At 43.6% G+C, this 18,298-nt stretch overlaps 1 protein-coding gene across 3 annotated transcripts in view; it reads right to left on the bottom strand.

Annotated features, from left to right (window-relative positions):
* CACNB2 (calcium voltage-gated channel auxiliary subunit beta 2) overlaps nucleotides 1–18,298 on the bottom strand; it is a 387,411-nt gene that overhangs the window by 259,298 nt on the left and 109,815 nt on the right. The window contains exon 1 of one of the 3 annotated variants that reach the window (XM_074946029.1): nucleotides 658–720. The exons of the other annotated variants lie outside the window; for them this stretch is intronic. Coding sequence (XP_074802130.1) covers nucleotides 658–705 — 48 coding nt within the window. The 5' untranslated portion in view covers nucleotides 706–720. Of the gene's footprint in view, nucleotides 1–657; nucleotides 721–18,298 lie in introns of those variants that run through there. 3 annotated transcript variants of the gene reach the window in all.

The raw sequence follows: 18,298 nt of genomic DNA, 5'->3' as shown, positions 1-18,298 counted from the left end.
TCATGATAGCCTTCCTTGTGGAATTTAATACTCAGCCAGCCATTTTGCAATACAGAGCAGATTTGTCAAACAAGAATATTACACTATTCTGTTTTGAAAAACACCAGACTGATTAAACTGTCATGCTATGCTTTTGTCATTGTGCTACTGTTTGCTCTGTGGAACAATGCTGAAAAGCAGATCTATTCTACATGAATATTTTGATTGTGTTGAAACTCAATTTTTACTGGTCTGTAGTTGTTACTTATAACCTTAAATGGACTTTTAATATACCTAATATATAGGTAAATACAGACATCCCTTCCTAATGTCCCCACATACATAGAGCTTCCACCAATAAAAACAGAACTGCCTTTGGTTTTACCCAAAAAAAGTGTCAGAAAGGTCAGACTTCTAATCTTTTGACATTGCAAGTTATTGTCATCATTCCACTCTAGGTAGACGCAAAACATTTATAATACATTTAGGAAATCTGTACCTGTTAGAACTGTTCTTGTACCTCTGTGCTGAGAAAACTCATTGCACAGATGAGAAGTGTTCTGGAGGGTCCTTCAGACATGTATTAAAATATTTGAATGATGGACACTGCAGCATCAAAAACACTAATGATATGTTCAGCTCCTAGTCATTGTCATTCTAAATGAATCTGAAACTTACATAGGAAACCCGTACTCGCCGACGGTGTACAAGCCCACAGCACTGCATGAAGAGGACAGCAGAAAACAATCAGTGTATAGTTTCACCAAGCTTCAGTCTGTCTTCTCGTTTCCTCTAAGACATGGTCCATTTCTCCTCACTTTCCAGCCCCAGGTAAGGGGAACAGGTAGCGAAAACATACAGCCTCCAGCTCCCAAGCAATTTTTTTAACTCGTCCTGAAGGCAGATGAAACTCCTCTTTTTTAGATGAATGTATATTTACAGAATTGTATCCATTTCCTCAGTATCCCTCCATCACTAACACATGCCTATTCCTATAAATCTTATTACAGATGGCATAATGTTCCTATCAACCATTCAGAACTTAGGAAGACTCAAATAGAACAGGATCGTTACATCTCAGGCTACTGCAATACCCTGCTTTTTGAAGGTCTCTTGCTGCCACTGCTGTTGCTGCTGCTGCTCTTATAGCTTTCCTCACAATGCATAAACTACCAAGAGCATCCTTGATTCAGTGTTACCTCTGTACCATACTGGGCATATCTGATCTGTTATTTATCCCTCCTCCTCTATCCTGAAAAATTACCAAGTCTAGACTTTAATTCACTCTGGATTCTTTGGATCACAGAACCACCCTCCAAGTTGTCAGCTGCTTTGTCGTGCAGTAGGTGTTTCACATGAATCGTAGGCAGGACTGCTTCGTGGCCTTCCCTACCGTACTCACTGAGGCACTGCAGCTGCACAGTCTCTTCTGTTGCTATTCTGACTACAAGAATTGGCGAGAACACACCAAGCCGAGTGTATACATTTAGACTTAGATATTAGCACTTTTCATTGCCTAAAACGCTGTTTGAGTTCATTAACTATTTAGATAATTCATTATCCACACTTTCGATATTGATCTTGAAGATAGAGAAATAATAAAAAGTTATTCTCCATATATTAACAAGAGAGATAGGGAATGTGTGAACTCTTGTCAGATTAAATTATCCTGTCTGTGATTACTATCCATCTCTAAGCAATCATTCTCCAGGGGTGGATTGAATATTCTAACATTGAAAAGGCTTAATAGGCATGTCATGGCTGAAAATTAAGTCCTTCAGTACTTTGTGGCACTGTCCTGTGACTCTCAGATGTCTCCAGTACCACATTCTCTGAACAAATGAGCAAGTGACTCACATCCCTTTTAATATTGAAGAAAAAATTAACTCTTCCATCACCTTGCTAAAATCACTGCTAAAAACTAGAATGGTAAAATGTAGAGTACAAGGTATGTTTAAAATAAAGCTATTAAGCAGCAGAGAGAGAGAGAAAAAAATCAGATTAAAATAATGTACAAGTTTATCTTTTTTGTACTGAGGCAAAGTGTCAGGAGTAAGGCCCTGCAGCAAATCAATAAGGCTGCCTGATGAACCGCCCTGCCTGAAGCAGCTAGTAAGCCAGTTCTTAAGACCAGCAGCAGCAGCAGTTAGCTGACTGCTAAATGTACAAGCTCATGGATTCTCTGCCTCCCTGTGATCACCTCACTCCAAGCCCTGGTCCTGCCTTGCCTCTGCCCTGCACCCAGCCTTGTTGCAGTCCTGTCCAGGTCTTGCTCCTGCCTTTGGATTCCAGTTCTGACCTTTGGCTCTGACCACTAGGCCGAACAGCCTATGATCTGGTCTCCTGGCAGTTTGAGCAGCCCAAAACTAGAATAGAGCGGAACAAGAGCTGACAAGGGGCCCATAGCCCAGCAGCTATTATGGAACCCTCCCCCAGGCCAATGTTTCCCTGCCAGAGATAGTGGGTGCCTTACAGACTCTGCAGGTACAGGTTGCTACAGGCACAGAACATGGTGCTGCGTAGACAGGCAGTGCCACCCCCGACTCCAACCCCCACTCACCATGAGCCAAAGATTCCCCTGTCTGATAAGTATAATGGTGATCAGGGCACATTTTGGGGGTTTCTCAGTCAGTGTTGCCTCCTATTCCTGCTGTGCCCTTAGTCATTCCCCACTGACCAATTTAGGGTGGGACTGATTGTCAGTCTGCTGACTGGAGAGACTCTGACTTGCACATCCTCATGCCTAGAGAAAGCTAGCCCACTCATGTGCCATTCTGAAGACTTCATTCAGATCATGGCTATGATCTTAAAAGACCTACTTCTGAACATACAGATGAGGCTGCTCTTTGGGTGTTGCAGCACGGGCACTGGCCGGTTGTATGCCACAGAGTGCCATCACTTGCTAGCAGATATTGAATGGAATGAAGCCGCACAGCGCTATCATTTCTGCCTCCACTTAAATGATGACATCATGAGCTCCTGATTCCCTGGGCACCCTGATTGACCTCGGCATAAAGACGAAACATAATATAATGTATAATGACAATTGGATGGAGTGCCACCAAGAAAGAAGATCAGCTTCCAGACTCATGCTAGTCCTACTTTCTCTGGCCCGTCTACCTTCAGTGCCTTCCTCACAGCCTGGATCCATGCAGCTTGACCAAGCCCAGCCCCGCCTCTCTGATGCAGAGAAAAATCAGAATTGGGCATCAGGGCTATGCCTAGACTGTGAAAAACTGGGACACTTCATGTCAGGCTGACCAGCCTACGTCTGGTCTGCACCCTGGTCAGGAAACGCCAAATCCCAGCCCCAACAGAGGGGTTTGGGCTGGGTTGGCGTCTCCTCCTATTATCAGTACCCAGCATTGATACTTGTCTCCTGGTATCTTGGCAACAACTAACCAGGTTCATACGTATCTCCAACTCCCTCTGCATGTCCGACACCTACCACGTCTGAGGTCTACCTGGAGGCACTGGTGGATTTGGGAGCCTCAGGAAGTTTCATGACCTGGACTTTGCATGAGTACATAAGATCCCCACCCAACACAAGGACTCTCTGGACTTGGTGAAATCTATCTGCCCAGTTATCTACCAGACCACACCCTTGGAAGGTGTTACTCTCCAGGGTCAGCATGAGACCCTCCAATCTAGACTTATGTGAGCACCATAAGTGCTCTCCAGTAGTCTTTGGCATGCCCTGGCTCACCACCCACAACTCACATGTTTGTTGGTGGGCAGGCACGATATAGTTCAGCTCACCACGTTTTCAGGAGACAGAAGTGTTGGCACTCACCTATGGGGACCATACACAAGGAGCCCTCTATGGCTGCCTTCCTCAAAATCCCGAGTCTGAGCAGGCTAATTCCTAGGAATTCTTGTTACCTTCTACAGCCTGGTTCACTGCCTCAATATTACCTCTTTGCCAATGTGTTTGACAAAGAGAATGCAGACACGCTGTCACCCCATCACAGATTGTTCCATCAACCTCCAGCCCAGAGCAGAAGTCTCTTTTGGCCACATCTACTCCCTTTAAGAGATGGAACTTCAGGCTCTCCATGACTACCTCTAGGAAAACCTACAAAATGTGTTTAACTGTCCTTCCACATCTTCATTGAAGCTCCAATTTTCTCTGTAAAGAAAAAAGATGGATCTCTAATGCCCTATGTTGATTATCAAGCATTAAACAGGGTTGTGATTAGAAATCAATGCTTCCTACCTCTCATTAATGAGCTTTTTGAAAGATTCCACTCCACCAAGTTTTTTACTAAGTTGGACCTTTGCAGGGTCTGAATTAGGGATTAAGATGAGTGGAAGACCACCTTTACAGACACTGAGTACCTAGTCACGTTGTTCAGCCTGTGCAATGACCAACAAAGTTTCAGCACTTCATAAACTATATCTTTGGGGATATGCTAGACCATTATGTAGGCACTGACATCCTCATTTGGATGACATCCTCATCTTTTCCAACAATCAGGCTTCTCACAACCAACATATATACGCATCCTAGAAAGACTTTGCTAACACCATCTATATGCAAAACCCAAAATGTGAGAGTTTGATCAGAATACAAAATAATTTCTTGGTTACATTATCTCCCCAAAGAGTCTAACCATTGACTTATGCAAGGTAACAACCATCTCTGACTGGGCCACACCAAAGGGCACCTGCAGGATCTAACAGTTTGTAGCCTTCACTAATTTCCACAGGTAGTTCATTGAGGGCTTTTCCAGCCCAGTTGCTCCTCTGACTGAACTTATATAAAAAGAAGTCCAGCTCACCCGCTCCTTGGATGACAAACCACCTTCCATCAGCTAAAAGAAGTTCACCATAGCACCCATCTTGGTTCACACAGATCCCACAAAACCATTCACAGTGGAGGCAGACACATCAAATATCACCCTTGGGGTAGCACTGTCCCAGCTAGCTGGTGCTGATGGTTGACTTCATCCATGTCCCTATTAATCTTGTGAGCTAGCCCCAGCAGAGAAGATTTATGGTATATGGGACAAGGGACTCATAGCTATCAGGGCATCATTCGAGGAATATCACCACCTATGGAGGGTGCCAGATTCCCTATTCAAGTGTCCACAGATAATACTCCACGTCCATAAGAACGTGGAGTATTTTCTAACAGCCAGACACCTCAGCCAACAACAGATCTGCTGGTCACCCTTCTTTAGCTGGTTTGACTTCAGTCACCTATATCGCCCAGGAGCAAGAAATGGGAAGGTTGATGCCCTGTCCCATAAGTCTGAATACCTAGAACCAGGTGAGAAGACTCCTACAATTCTAAAGGCACCAGCTTCATTAATAGAAAAATAAAACAGCCTAATGGAGTTAATTTTTGCCTTATTACTGAAAGACCCCTTCACCACTTGCAAAGTAGGGTTCTCTACCAGAAGGACCATTTCTGCATCCCAGAGGGACAACTAAGGCTACAGGTTCTTAAGTTATGTTGTGACATGTCTTTTGCAGGGCACTTCAGCCACCTCAGCACTTGGAGCCTAATTGCAAGGAGTTTCTGGTGTTCAGGCTTGCACACCTCAGTCAAGATTTACATAAGATCCTGTGACCTGTGTGTCTGGACCAAGTACCCCACTCAGAACCACTCAGCCAACCCATGCCTATTCTGCTTTAACAATAGGCTACCTTACCCCTTGACTTTATTGTGGAACTGCTGCATTCCCACGGTCAAACAACAATCCTAGTTGTAGATGATCTGTTAACTACACTGGTACACTTCATCCTTGCCTTGCCATTCCTACTGCCCAGGCAACAGCTTGCCTCTTCCTGAAGAATGTCTATCATCTCCATGGAATGCATCAGGCACAGAGTTAGACCATAGTTCTCAGTTTGTTTCCTGGTTCTGGTGGAAATTTGTAAAGATGGAGCTCCTCCTCTCATCTGCCTACCATACACACACACACATTAATCGACAGGAGCTGGTCAACCAGATTCTCGAACAATACCTGTGCTTCTTCTTGAACTATCATCAAGATGACTAGTTGTATCTGCTGCCGTATGCTGAGTTGTTACAATAATATCACTCGCTCCTCTACCCAACAAACCCATTTTTGTGCTAACTATGGCTTTCATCTGAACATCCTCACAAACTCCCCAGTATCTGCTGTCACAGATCTAGCTACCCATCTCTCCCAATTACACAAGGAACTCAAGAAGTACTTAAAAGCAAATTAGGAAGTATATAAATATCACTCTGATCAGGACTGTCAGGTTGCCCCTGACCTTGCCATAGGAGACAAGGTCTGGCTGTCCACCTGCAATCTTAATCAACTCACACCTGGGCCAAATTGGACCACCAATATCTGGGGCTTTTCAAGACTGAGATTCTGATCAACCCAGTAACATTTAGATTGTAGTTACCCAAGTTCCTGAAAATCCATCCCACATTTCATGGCTCCCTTCTGAAGCTGTACACTGAAAATCCCTCCCCACACTACTCCAGCCCTTCACCTCCACCTGCAACAGTCTAAGGGCACATAAGAATAGCCATACTGGGTCAGACCAAAGGTCCATCCAGCCCAGTATCCTGTCAACCGACAGTGGCCAATACCAGGTGCCCCAGAGGGAGTGAACCTAACAGGTAATGATCTAGTGATCTCTCTCCTGCCATCCATCTCCACCCTCTGACAAACAGAGGCTAGGGACACCATTTCTTACCCATCCTGGCTAATAGCCTCCATGAATTTATCCAGTTCTCTTTTAAACCTTGTTATAGTCCTAGCCTGCACAACCTCCTCAGGCAAGGAGTTCCACAGGTTGACTGTGCACTGTGTGAAGAAGAACTTCCTTTTATTTGTTTTAAATCTGCTGCCCATTAATTTCATTTCATGGCCCCTAGTTCTTCTATTATGGGAACAAGTAAATAACTTTTCCTTATTCACTTTCTCCACACCACTCATGATTTTATATACCTCTATCATATCCCCCCTTAGTCTCCTCTTTTCCAAGCTGAAAAGTCCTAGCCTCTTTAATCTCTCCTCAGATTGGATCTGTTCCAAACCCCTAATCATTTTAATTGCCCTTTTCTGAATCTTTTCTAATGCCGGTATATCTTTTTTGAGATGAGGGGACCACATCTGTATGCAGTATTCAAGATGTGGGCGTACCATGGATTTATATAAGGGCAATATATATATATATATATAAGGGCAAGATATTCTCCATCTTATTCTCTATCCCTTTTTTAATAATTCCTAACATCCTGTTTGCTTTTTTGACTGCTGCTGTACACTGCGTGGACGTCCCTCAGCCCACGCCACTTCCAGCAGCTCCCAATTGGCCTGGTGCAGCAAACTGTGGCCACTGGGAACCGCGATCGGCCAAACCTGCGGACACGACAGGTAAACAAACCAGCCCGGCCCGCCAGGGGCTTTCCCTGCACAAGCGGCAGAACAAGTTTGGGAACCACTGCCATAGAGATTGAAAGAAGGGGACTCCAGGGAAGCAGGAACACTTAAGGAGTAGTGTGACAAGGCAGGTTCCTCTTCCACTCTGAGGTCCCTCACAAGTCTCGGATGCCTCTTGCTTGTCAACACTCTGTGAGTCCCCATCACAATCCTTGTGCAGCACTTCCAACTACAGTGTCCTTCAGCCCCTTCTCCAGGGAGAGGAAGCAATCTCAGCAGCCAGAGACCTAGCTTCCCATGGGATCTGCTAGCATCTCCTCCCCTTTGTACTGCCTTCCTGTGCTTTTAACTAGCCTCCCCAGCTGGTGGGATAATTAGCTCTTGGCTCATCAACCCCCACTTTATTTAGGCAATTAATTACTCTGCTCCTCCAGCCGGCCTTTCCTGGTGGAGTTAATGCTTAAGTGATCAGAGTGCTGGCTCAGCTACTAGCTCTCAGCAGTCTATCACAAGTAGACAAAAAGGAATTGGCTGAGTGGTTTGGGGAAAGTTCTCTTTCTGGTTGGAAGTAATGGAGATTTGGCCACACTAATAAAGGAGGACTTGAGGGTGTGTGTACTGAAGCCAACAAATCAATTTTGAAAATTGGGTGCCCACAGTTTGGTACCTAATCATATATTTAGGCACGCAAGTAAATGGATTTTCCAAAGAGCTGAGAACCTACAGACCCCATTGATATCAATGGAATTAGTTCTGTCTCTCAGCCAAATTCATCCTGGGTATAACACCAATATTAATAGAGTTGCATATAAAATAACTGATATCAGTGGGAGCTGCAAGTGCTCAACATCTCTGAAAATCAGGTCATTTTTACATTTAGGAAGAAAATATAGATTTAGAAACCTAATTTTAGGCACCTAATTTTGAAACTTTTGGTCAAGGTTTATTTTCTGTCCTGCCAGGTAGTGGAAAAGGCCTTGAGTCAGGGAACTTGGCACATCATACAGACTGCTATTCAGTTCCTGGCAATCGTTTCACAGTGGGCCAGCACAGTCTCTGTCAAATAAGTGACCACCTACGCTTCTACCTCAGATCTGCTATATTGAAACAGAGCTGTTACAACTGACCAGAACTAATATAGTCCAATCACTAATAAATGAAGTAACAGTGTTAACTAATAAGAAAAATAAGAACTCAGAAGGTGGTCACATCTCACTACTGAAAATTATATATAAATAAATGAGATGCAATAAATTGTCCTAAGTAACTTTTAAAGATGGAAAAGTATAAACACAACAGTTCCCTGTGAATGCTTCTGTGAACATTATGCTTCAAGCCTTATGCACTCTTTTTAAAAATATTTTTTTAACATTCATGTAATTTACTAAGAAAGTGTAGTCAATGCCAGCAATTTCAATGTAACAGACCCATTAGATAGGTTCATATCTGTTGTGATTACAAGATTATTAATTAATTGTCCCATGGAAAACAAAATAGTGTAATAAGTTTAAAATTCCCCAGGATGAAGACAAAGTTCTCTGCATTTCTGCAAATCATTCTGAAACTTAGCAAATAGGTCTGCAAGTAGGGGGTACAGAATCTATTACAGACCCAAGTTGTTCAACCCTTTCATTAGTGAGCATTTACACATATAAGTAATTGATTTAGAGTAAGGCAATAAATCTGTACATTGACCGTTACCAAGAACATTAAGCTTGGTTTCATCTGTTTCTTTTTTCTCTTGATGACATAAGATCCTTTAGGAGAACAAGTATCTTTAATCCATACACTGAAAAGAACATATTTCTCTGCCTTCCACTAAACCATTTGCTTTTAGCAACTTTTGGGGACACAAAACCCTCTGAGTCAAATTCATCTCCATTATAACTCTGCTGGCATTAATGGATTTGCAAAGGCAGTACATTTGGTCCCCGGTACCATTACCAGAACAAAATCCAATCATTTTACAGAAAAAAGTCTGATAGGCTGTTAGTGTGCTGAGCCTGAGACCATTACCTAACTGCTGTCAAGTTTTAAGGAGGGTTTTGAAGGAGGATAATGTGGTAGCTTCGCAGATGTTTACAAGGAGCTCCAGCCAAGCCTGTGGAGCAGCCTAGAAGAAAGCTGATATTTGAAAATGTAGTTAGTGGACTATGGCAGGTGGCATCATGGGCCAGTCAGAGGTAGGAGCTGACATCTTGATAGTGAATGAGATATGTGGATGTATAGATCTGTATTCCCCTTCTTTGGGTTTCTTTACTTTAGAAGTTGTGTAAATAAAAACAAACAAGCTCACACACACACACAACGAAAACCACAACCAGAGGTGGTCAGTATTATCTTTGCAGTTTCTTCACATTGGCTCCTCCAGCCAACCTGCATTTTCTGGGTATAGTTTCAGCGAGCTCACCCTCATCCAAGGCCTCATACTGGCCAGACATTCTGTAAGCTGATTGCATAATTCCAGTCTGGATCTGATGAGATGGATTGATATACTGGATGCCAGCATACTCAAAGCACCGCAGCCCAAACTAATTAATTACCTTTCTTAATGGCCTCACATACATTCTGAATGAGAGGAGTGAAAGGATAAAATCCTGCTACTCCCCACACAAAAAAGTCATTGGGAAAATGAGTTATAATTCCTTACCACCTTCCTGATCCCTTGGAGAGGAGATCCATTTAAATATAATTTCATTTATCCCTGATTCCTTGCCCAGGGTCTTCAGTAACCAATTAAGCAGATAACCAATTTATCAGAGTCCTGGTTTGCAGCAGCCCAAGAACCTAAGAAAACTTAGACCCACAGAATCATCTGTGGGGCTCCACCACGGGAGAAAAGTAGGAAGGCATCACAGAAACTGGGGATTATGTGGGAACCTGGACAAGCCCTGTATGCCCTCTGTTGTCCTCTTGCATTTGAATTTAGCACGCTAAATGTCATTCATTATGAGATGTGACTCAAGATACAACATAACACATAGCATGGGAGAGTACTACATTCAAAGAAAAAGAGTGAACAGGAAGATAGTGCAGGCGGTAAGTATGGCACTGGGGATGTAGACAAACTCTAGGCTTATCTATCAAGTAAGAATCTGTCAGATTAAAGCTGGTAGAATGTTATTAAAATTAAGTCAAAATTGCAGTAAAATATGTAGCATTTGAACCTTCCTAAATGCTCATGAACAGATGACAGCAATATTCTTGTGCTAGTCTCTACTACTCGTAATGGGGGACAATCACCTCAAGTGCCTCTGGCTGCTGCATGCAGTACTGTAGTACTTTTTTCCACTCCTGGCACCCCCTGTATGTTGTCAACTTCACTTAATGGGTTTTCAGTAGTTCAGCCCTTCAGCCAGGTCATACAGTCAAAAATAAACCCCTTCTGGGATAGTTTGTTGGACTCTTTGCTATCTGTCTACCCTCACCAGGGTCTTCAGCCCCAACTCTGGGCCCTTTAAATTCAGCCCTTCATTTCTTCTTCCCAACAAGCCTTGTCCCCTTCTTGGGGTTTACGCTCCCAATGAGTCTTGTCCCATTCTCAGGGTTTACACCACTTCACTGGTGGCCAGTGGGGGAACGCAGGACCACCCACTACTCCAGGTTCCAGTCCAGGCCCTCCATGAACAGCAGCCACATTCCGCTCATTTCAGTTTGTTGCTTCTGCTTCCCTGGGCCTCTTCCTACTTGCCCCCTTTATCTTCACACCTCACCTAAGGGCTAAAGTTCTCAGGACCTCTCTCTCCCAGTTTAAGCAAATGCAGCTAGAGCCAAACTCTGTTTGTCCCTCAAACTCCTTTGACCAGAGTAGCATACCCTCCCTTGTCCTACTGGTCCCTTCTAAGGCCCTGCAACTCCTTTCATCTGAGCTAGCTGGGCTCTGGCTGGCTGCTTCAGGGCAGCCCCTCTAGGCAGGCTAGGAGGACTCACTTCACTGCTCCTTTCCTGGGTATGGTGTAGTAGGACTGCAGGGCCTCCAGCAGGGGGCCATGAAGGCCTAGTGCACTCCAACAAATGCATGTTAAGAGTAAAATCTGTACATTTGAGTTACATAACTCTCACATGGCTGGGACAGACCCCGTAACAACAAGAGCCATTAATCATTGCTGAGTTTCACCCATAGAAGCATGGCTGACAAAATAAATGTATCAAGTGTATTACAGTGGATTTTATATGCTTAGTTTTGGTGCTTTTTCACTTCCTTGCTAATTTTCAAAGTTCAGTAATTCACAATAAGTGTCGCAATCATTAATGTGTGCTGCTCTAATTCAACAAACTGTGGTTGTGTATTGTCTTTTAAAAGTCAGAATGTTTAAAAATGTATCAAATTCTGAATGGATTTCACTTTTTTTTTTCCACAAGGTCACGTCAAATATGCTGTCATCACTGACATTTCTTGGTTTGTCATATTTGCTGGGGTAAAAATTTCCAAGTGGCCCCAGACTTGGGAGTCTCAATTTTTCGATGTGATTTTTGGGAGCTGTTTAGCACAACTCCAATGAACGGAGTCAAAAGAAGTTCTGAGTACTGAGCACCTCTGAAAATCAGGCCCAAGTTGTTTTGAATTTGGGCATCCAAAATCATTGGGCAGTTCTGCAAACGTTGGCCTGAGGACAAATTCCGCTGAGAGACCTGCAAGTCAGCTCTCCCTAATGTGCAGAATGGATAACTGAAGAGCTGATAATTGCTATGCTAGAAGGGTTAAGAGCTCCTCTGATGATTGGTCAGAAACATTTTCCTGCTATTAGGTGCAATGAAACATGTAGATGGATATTAATTATTTTCAGTCTCTCACAACACAGAAAAATTTAAACCCTTCATGACCCAAACACAGAATTCTTTAAAATCTCAAACCAGTTGTAGGTATTCCAATACCACTAAGAGAAATAATTTCTAAATTAGGTGCCTTCAGCTAATATTGAGTCCAGTGGAAAGAAAGACTGGGAAGTCTGGTTTGGCACATAATCAGGAAACATGGCAACTCCTGCAAGGATGAGAACCATGACTGAGTGATGGAGCCAGTGGGAAGTCTAGACTGTTGCAGCCTATCACGTTTTTTTCCTGCTTTGCTTTTCATTTGCCTAAATGACAGCTTATTTAACATGTTCCTTTTGAGCAATTTGCTTATAGTTTAAAATGCATGGCGATTCAGATACATTTTGTATAAGTGACAGCTTGTCACAATTCAAATTGGGATGGAGCAAGTGAGGGTGGAACTGCTGGCACATGTTGCATAGTTAATGGCTCATTACCTATCAGATAAATATTTGTGTTTTGTTGTGTAGTGCTGGAGAATAACACAGAAAACAAACAAAAGGTTCTGTCACCCAACATAAATGGAAAGATATGAGCCTTTTCAGGGCATTCCCCAAAAAATCTTTTCCATTAACTACTTGCCAAATATTGCAGCAGAGCTAGGCTCTGCCCCTAGGAAAGGGGAAGGCTTGGGCGGATGTATAATCAGAATAGACAACAGGCTCAATAGCTACAAAATGGGCAAAATAGCTTCTAAAACTCAAGCCCTGAGGCTTACTTCCAGAACAATTCTACATCACAGTGATGCACTACAGGAGCAGTTACATTTTCCAATGAGTTTAATATTTCATATTCTTTGTATCACAACTCATTTTTATGTTTCAGACAGAACACCAAAACAAAATACAAAGACAATGAAAAAGATGACATACATGACCCACGTAGAAGTTCTTTGAACTATCCTGATCTGTCACACCCACGCAGCTGTATAATTTTCTGTATTAAGCCTTTCTGCTATTATGCAAACCTTTACATGCTGTATTAGGTCCTTCAAGTAGACGTCACTGGGCTTGTTATCTGTATAATTTTTTGGTTGAGATGCAAGATGGAATTTTCCAAGAGGTGTGGTGTGCGGTATGGGTGTGTGTTTTTACTGCAAACCAAAATAACTAGAAACCAGATAACCAGGGACTAGTACACTGACTCATAACACCACTCAACATTTCACATGAAATTTCCAACAGTATTTTAGATTAAAGACACTACCTTTATTGTAACAAAAATTAGACAATTCAATTTTTACAATGCGGGTAGAGCTGCATTTTTAAACAAAGTATCTCTGCGTTCCTGTTAAAACAATTATTTTAAAAGTAAAGTTTCCTTCTCCCTGTTCCGCCTATTCATAGGCTACGTTGCCAAAAATATCAGACAACGTCAAACCCAGAAACGAAGAAAAAACAAACTCAGGCTCAGGCTCCATTGCCTCCTGTAAAGACAGCCATGAAAGGGAGTCTGGAAGAAGAACATGCTGAAGAAGCACTTGCTGAACTTCCTCCATACTTTTCTACTGAGGGAGGTTGCTCTCCCCATGGAAGAGCCAGCCTCTCTTCCTCCAAACCTGGAGGATCTGCAGGAAACTGGACCATCCACAGGGAGGTCCTAGGATTCTGCATTGGCCATGGGATTTCTTGCCTCTCTCTTTCGCTTGTGGGAAGTTTAGCTATAAATTGGCAGCTGCCCCAGAACCCCTATTTAACGGTGTTTCCCAGGAATAAAGTAATCACCACACAAAAGAGACTACAACCTAGGGCTATATTCCACTTTGCAGAGATTCCATAGCAGACTTCAGAAGTAAAGTGGAAGAGAAACCAGCTTTCCTCCTCCTGTTCCCAGCTCCTCTTTTCCACAAAGCACAAATTTGGTAGGCTCTGTAGGAGTCTCCTAAGGGCATTAGGAGGAGAAGAGATGGTACTGCAGATGCAATGGACCCCTCCTTCCACACACTAAGAGTCAGATCTACATAAGGATGGGTCTCCTCACACACAGGTTATAGGAGAACTACATGATAAATATGAACCTTATTTAAAATTTGGTTTGTGGCTGCCTAAAACTACTTCTTTTCTGCTCTGATGGTTCTAATAGGATTCATACATTTTCCTTTCATGCTAGGGTATGCCACCTCCCATCTCTACATGCCAAAATGAGAACTCCATTGCCTTCCATAAAAATCTGAATTGTCTGGTATTCTTCAATTTTGTATGCAACAATTCATACATGAAATGTGCAAAATAAAATGTAAGGAGGACAAAATTGAGTGACCAAAGTTTTATTGTATTATCACTGTTTCCTAATGTTTCTGAGAGTAATGATAGAAAATTTACTACAAAGAGGCATTATTCTAATACACAGTGGCACTTGGCAGTGTTCTTCTCTTTTATGAGGGGATGAACTGTTCTATTTGTTTTTTGCCACTAGGTGGCAAAGTTGACCACAAAACAACAGCCAATTTTTAAGTATTTTGTCTTAACTAGAGCTGAAATGCATACATTTGGGAAATTCAAAAAGTTTCACCAAAAACATTCAGCAAAATTAAAAAGTATACTATAATTCAAAAAACCTGAAGAGTTACTTGTGACACTGACTACAGTCTGGCAAGAATATTGAATTACTTCAAGAATATATAAATAATATAAAGTTCTCTTTCAGTTTTATGAAATTTTTAGCTGGGCTGGGCAACTTTTAGATGACATGGAAGACCCATAAAGCTATGCAATAGTTAACCTATATAATCACATAGATATACAGATTTTAAGGCCACAATGAACTACTGTAATCATCTATTCTGTCCTGCATTATACAAGCCATAGGCTTTTGCCTGGTAATTCTTGAAGCTGAGGGCACTATTCTTCCCTACTACATAACTCCACAGAATCAAACTCAATAACCTGTCATTGCATTATAGTATATATTTTGGAAACACATAAATCATGTGATCTAATTATTGTGACCATCTTTCTCTCATCTCCTTTCCCCCCTTCACTGTCTGTCACATTCACTTGTTCCATTATCTTTTGAACTAGATTCTAAACTCTACATGGCAGAGTCCATGTCTTCCTAATCATTCGTACAGTGCCTAGGCACAGGGAGCCATGAACTTGACTGGAGTTTTTGGGGGCTACCCTAACAAAAATAAAACAATGACAATAATACTAACAGTCATAATAATAATGCAATGCTTACTACATTCCTGGAAATATACCATTCTAATCGATCCTCAAACTCACTGTAAGTATATTGTGGGCCAGACTCTGCCTGGCCTTTACATGCGTTCATAGCAGAGGAAAGGATATAACTGACCTTCTCTTCTTGCATTGCCCATATAATGTCCAGGCAAAAGTCCTTTTTTGGAATTCAAAGAAGAGTAGGCACTGCTTCCTGCCTACTTCATTGCACGTGCAAGGTGCTCAAAAGGGGCAGGGAAGAATCAGAACCCTGACTATGCTCTCTCATGCACCATCCAGCAAACCTGGCCAGCAACAGGTTGGGGATAAGCTGCACCTCACAAAGGAGTGTGGTAGAGAATACAATAAATGTGGTAAAAGGTCTGCATTGAGCGGGGCCCGTACTGAGCCAGCAGTGTTTGACTGAAGCAATCTACCCTGTTAGCAGGTGCTGATTCTGCTGAGAGTGGGTTAAATGGGCTCTGCTGACTCATGGAGGCAACTGAATCATTACCCCCACCTTGATGTCAGAGAGATGGAATGGGTGAGAGAGAGAGAGAGAGAGAGAGAGAGAGAGAGAGGACTTAGTAGGTGAGCCTAGCATTCTTGAGAAATTAAGCCTTAGCAACAGCCAAGACTAGGAAAATGGCTGGAGCTGAACTTTATATTATTATTACTATCTCTTAATAAAAGTCAAACCCCAGAAAAAGAGACTGAATTTTTGACCCTTCACAATGTGTGGACTTTGTTTATGAGCAGGCAGGGAAAGGCACCTCCTCACAGGATCTTTTTTAGGGATAGCTGATATAACTGTGTGAGAGTTTTGATCACAACCATTACAGCAAAGTGGGAAGAGATGACATTGTACATCCTAAAATTTGATACTCTCCTTTTTGGGTAATTTTTAAAGTGAAAATCAAAGAAAGATTTCCAAGTTAGGACTGAATGAATGTCTGTGGAACAAACCAAACTGAAATAAGTCTTATAATGCAGTTTACAGTGCACATTTGGAAAGTAAATCAGTTATTGCACTGGATTTGGATTTGATTTCTGTCCCATCACAAATCAGTTCTTATTCCTAGGTACTAGTCATTTTACATTACTATAAATTGGGGATTATAACAATGTAGCTAGCTAAAAAAATTTTAAGTTATAATAAACATTGGAGAGCCCAGCAAATATTTATAAAAGACACAATCCTGCTATGTGTTCAGACGCTTCCCGCAGGTCTCATTGGCCGGGAACCACAAAGTGCGACCACTGGGAGTTGCGGACAGCTGTGTAAATGTAAACAAACAATCTGGTGGCCCACCAGCGGATTACCCCGACAGGCTGCGTGCAGCCCGCAGACCGCAGGTTGCCCACCACTGGTCTACACCCTCTATTGTAAAAGCTAAGAAGTTTCACAAGTCATCAATAAATTTAGGCTTAAAATTAGATGGAGTGAAATTCTGGAACTGCCTTCCAAGGGGAGTAGTGGGGACAAAAAACATAACTTGTTTTAAATCTGACCTTGAAATGTTTATGAAGGGGATGGTACAAAGGCATATGGCCCTTCCGCGACTACTATTAGCAAATATCTCCAACAGCCAAAGATGGGACACTAGATGAGGAGTTACTACAAAGAATTCTTTCCCAGTAGAGTTGCCATAAACCTGAACACCCTTGCCCCGCCCTGCCCCTTCACCAAGGCCACACCTCTTCCCCACCCCTTCCCCGAGGCCCCGCCTCCCCTCACTCAATCCCCCTCCCTCCGTTGCTCACTCTCCCCCATCCTCACTCACTTTTACGGGGCTAGGGCAGGGGGTTGGAGCGTGAGAGGAGGTGCAGGCTCTGGTGTGAGGCCATGGATGAGGGGTTTGGGGTGCAGGAGGGGGCTCCGGGCTGGGGCTGAGGGGTTCTGAGTGTGGAGGGGTAGGGCTGCCAATTTTGGTTGGACATTCTCCTGCAGGTTTCATCACATGACATAATCTTTAATTAAATATTAATCTTTAATTTCTGGAGACTCCAGGCCAATCCTAGAGATTTGGCAACCTTAGGGACGGGGCTTAGGGCTGGGGCAGGGGTGCAGGATCTGGGAGGGAGTTTGGGTGCAGGAGGGGGCTCAGGGCTGGGGCAGGTGGTTGGGGTCCGGGAGGGGGTGAGGGGTGTGGGCCCCGCCGGGCGGCACTTACCTCAGACCGCTCCCAGAAGCGACCGGCATGTCCTGCTCTTAGGCTCAGGGACAGCCAGATGGCTCTGAACGCTGCCCCTGCCTACAGGCACTGCCCCCCGCAGCTCCCATTGGCCATGGTTCCCAGCCAATGGGAGCTGAGGAGTCGGCGCTTGGGGTGGGGGCAGCGTGCAGAGACCCCCTGGCAGCCCCTGTGCTTAGAAGCTGGACATGCCGGGTGCTTCTGGGAGCTGCGTAGAGCCAGAGCAGGTAGGGATCCTGCGTTAGCCCCACTGTGCCACAACCAGACTTTTAGCGGCCTACTAAAATCTCCCGGATTGCTTTCAATAGTCACTGGGAGATTGATGTCGATTCCGGTAGACTCCCAGCCAATCCGGGAGCGTTGGCAACCCTACTTCCCAGGTGTCTGGCCAGTACGGTCTGACTGATTTCCGTATTTGAGGTCAGGGAGTGCTCTCCCGGTGCCATCCACGAGCTGGCACACCTCCAGTCAAGAAGCCAAAAAAAGACTGTGAGGGGAAGGTCTCCTACCTTCTGCAAGGGAAAGTATTTCAAAGTTCGCAAGAACAGAGAACGAAACAATGCTAGCCAAAGCAGCAGACGTGCCAGCACCGTCGCTGGCGGCAAGAAGGAACTGAGGGTGGGGGGAACCGGCAGCACTCCTTATACCACACCATGCGGGTGTCACTCCAGAGGGCGCCAGAGCGGTCTCCTATGGATACTGCTCAGGGAAAAACTTCCGGCAACGTGTGGCTAGCACACACACCTAATATGGAATGGACATGAGCAAGCACTCG

The sequence above is a fragment of the Natator depressus genome, chromosome 2, assembly GCF_965152275.1.
Source record: "Natator depressus isolate rNatDep1 chromosome 2, rNatDep2.hap1, whole genome shotgun sequence".
NCBI lineage: Eukaryota > Metazoa > Chordata > Testudines > Cheloniidae > Natator > Natator depressus.
This window is presented reverse-complemented; position numbering and strand designations above follow the sequence as displayed.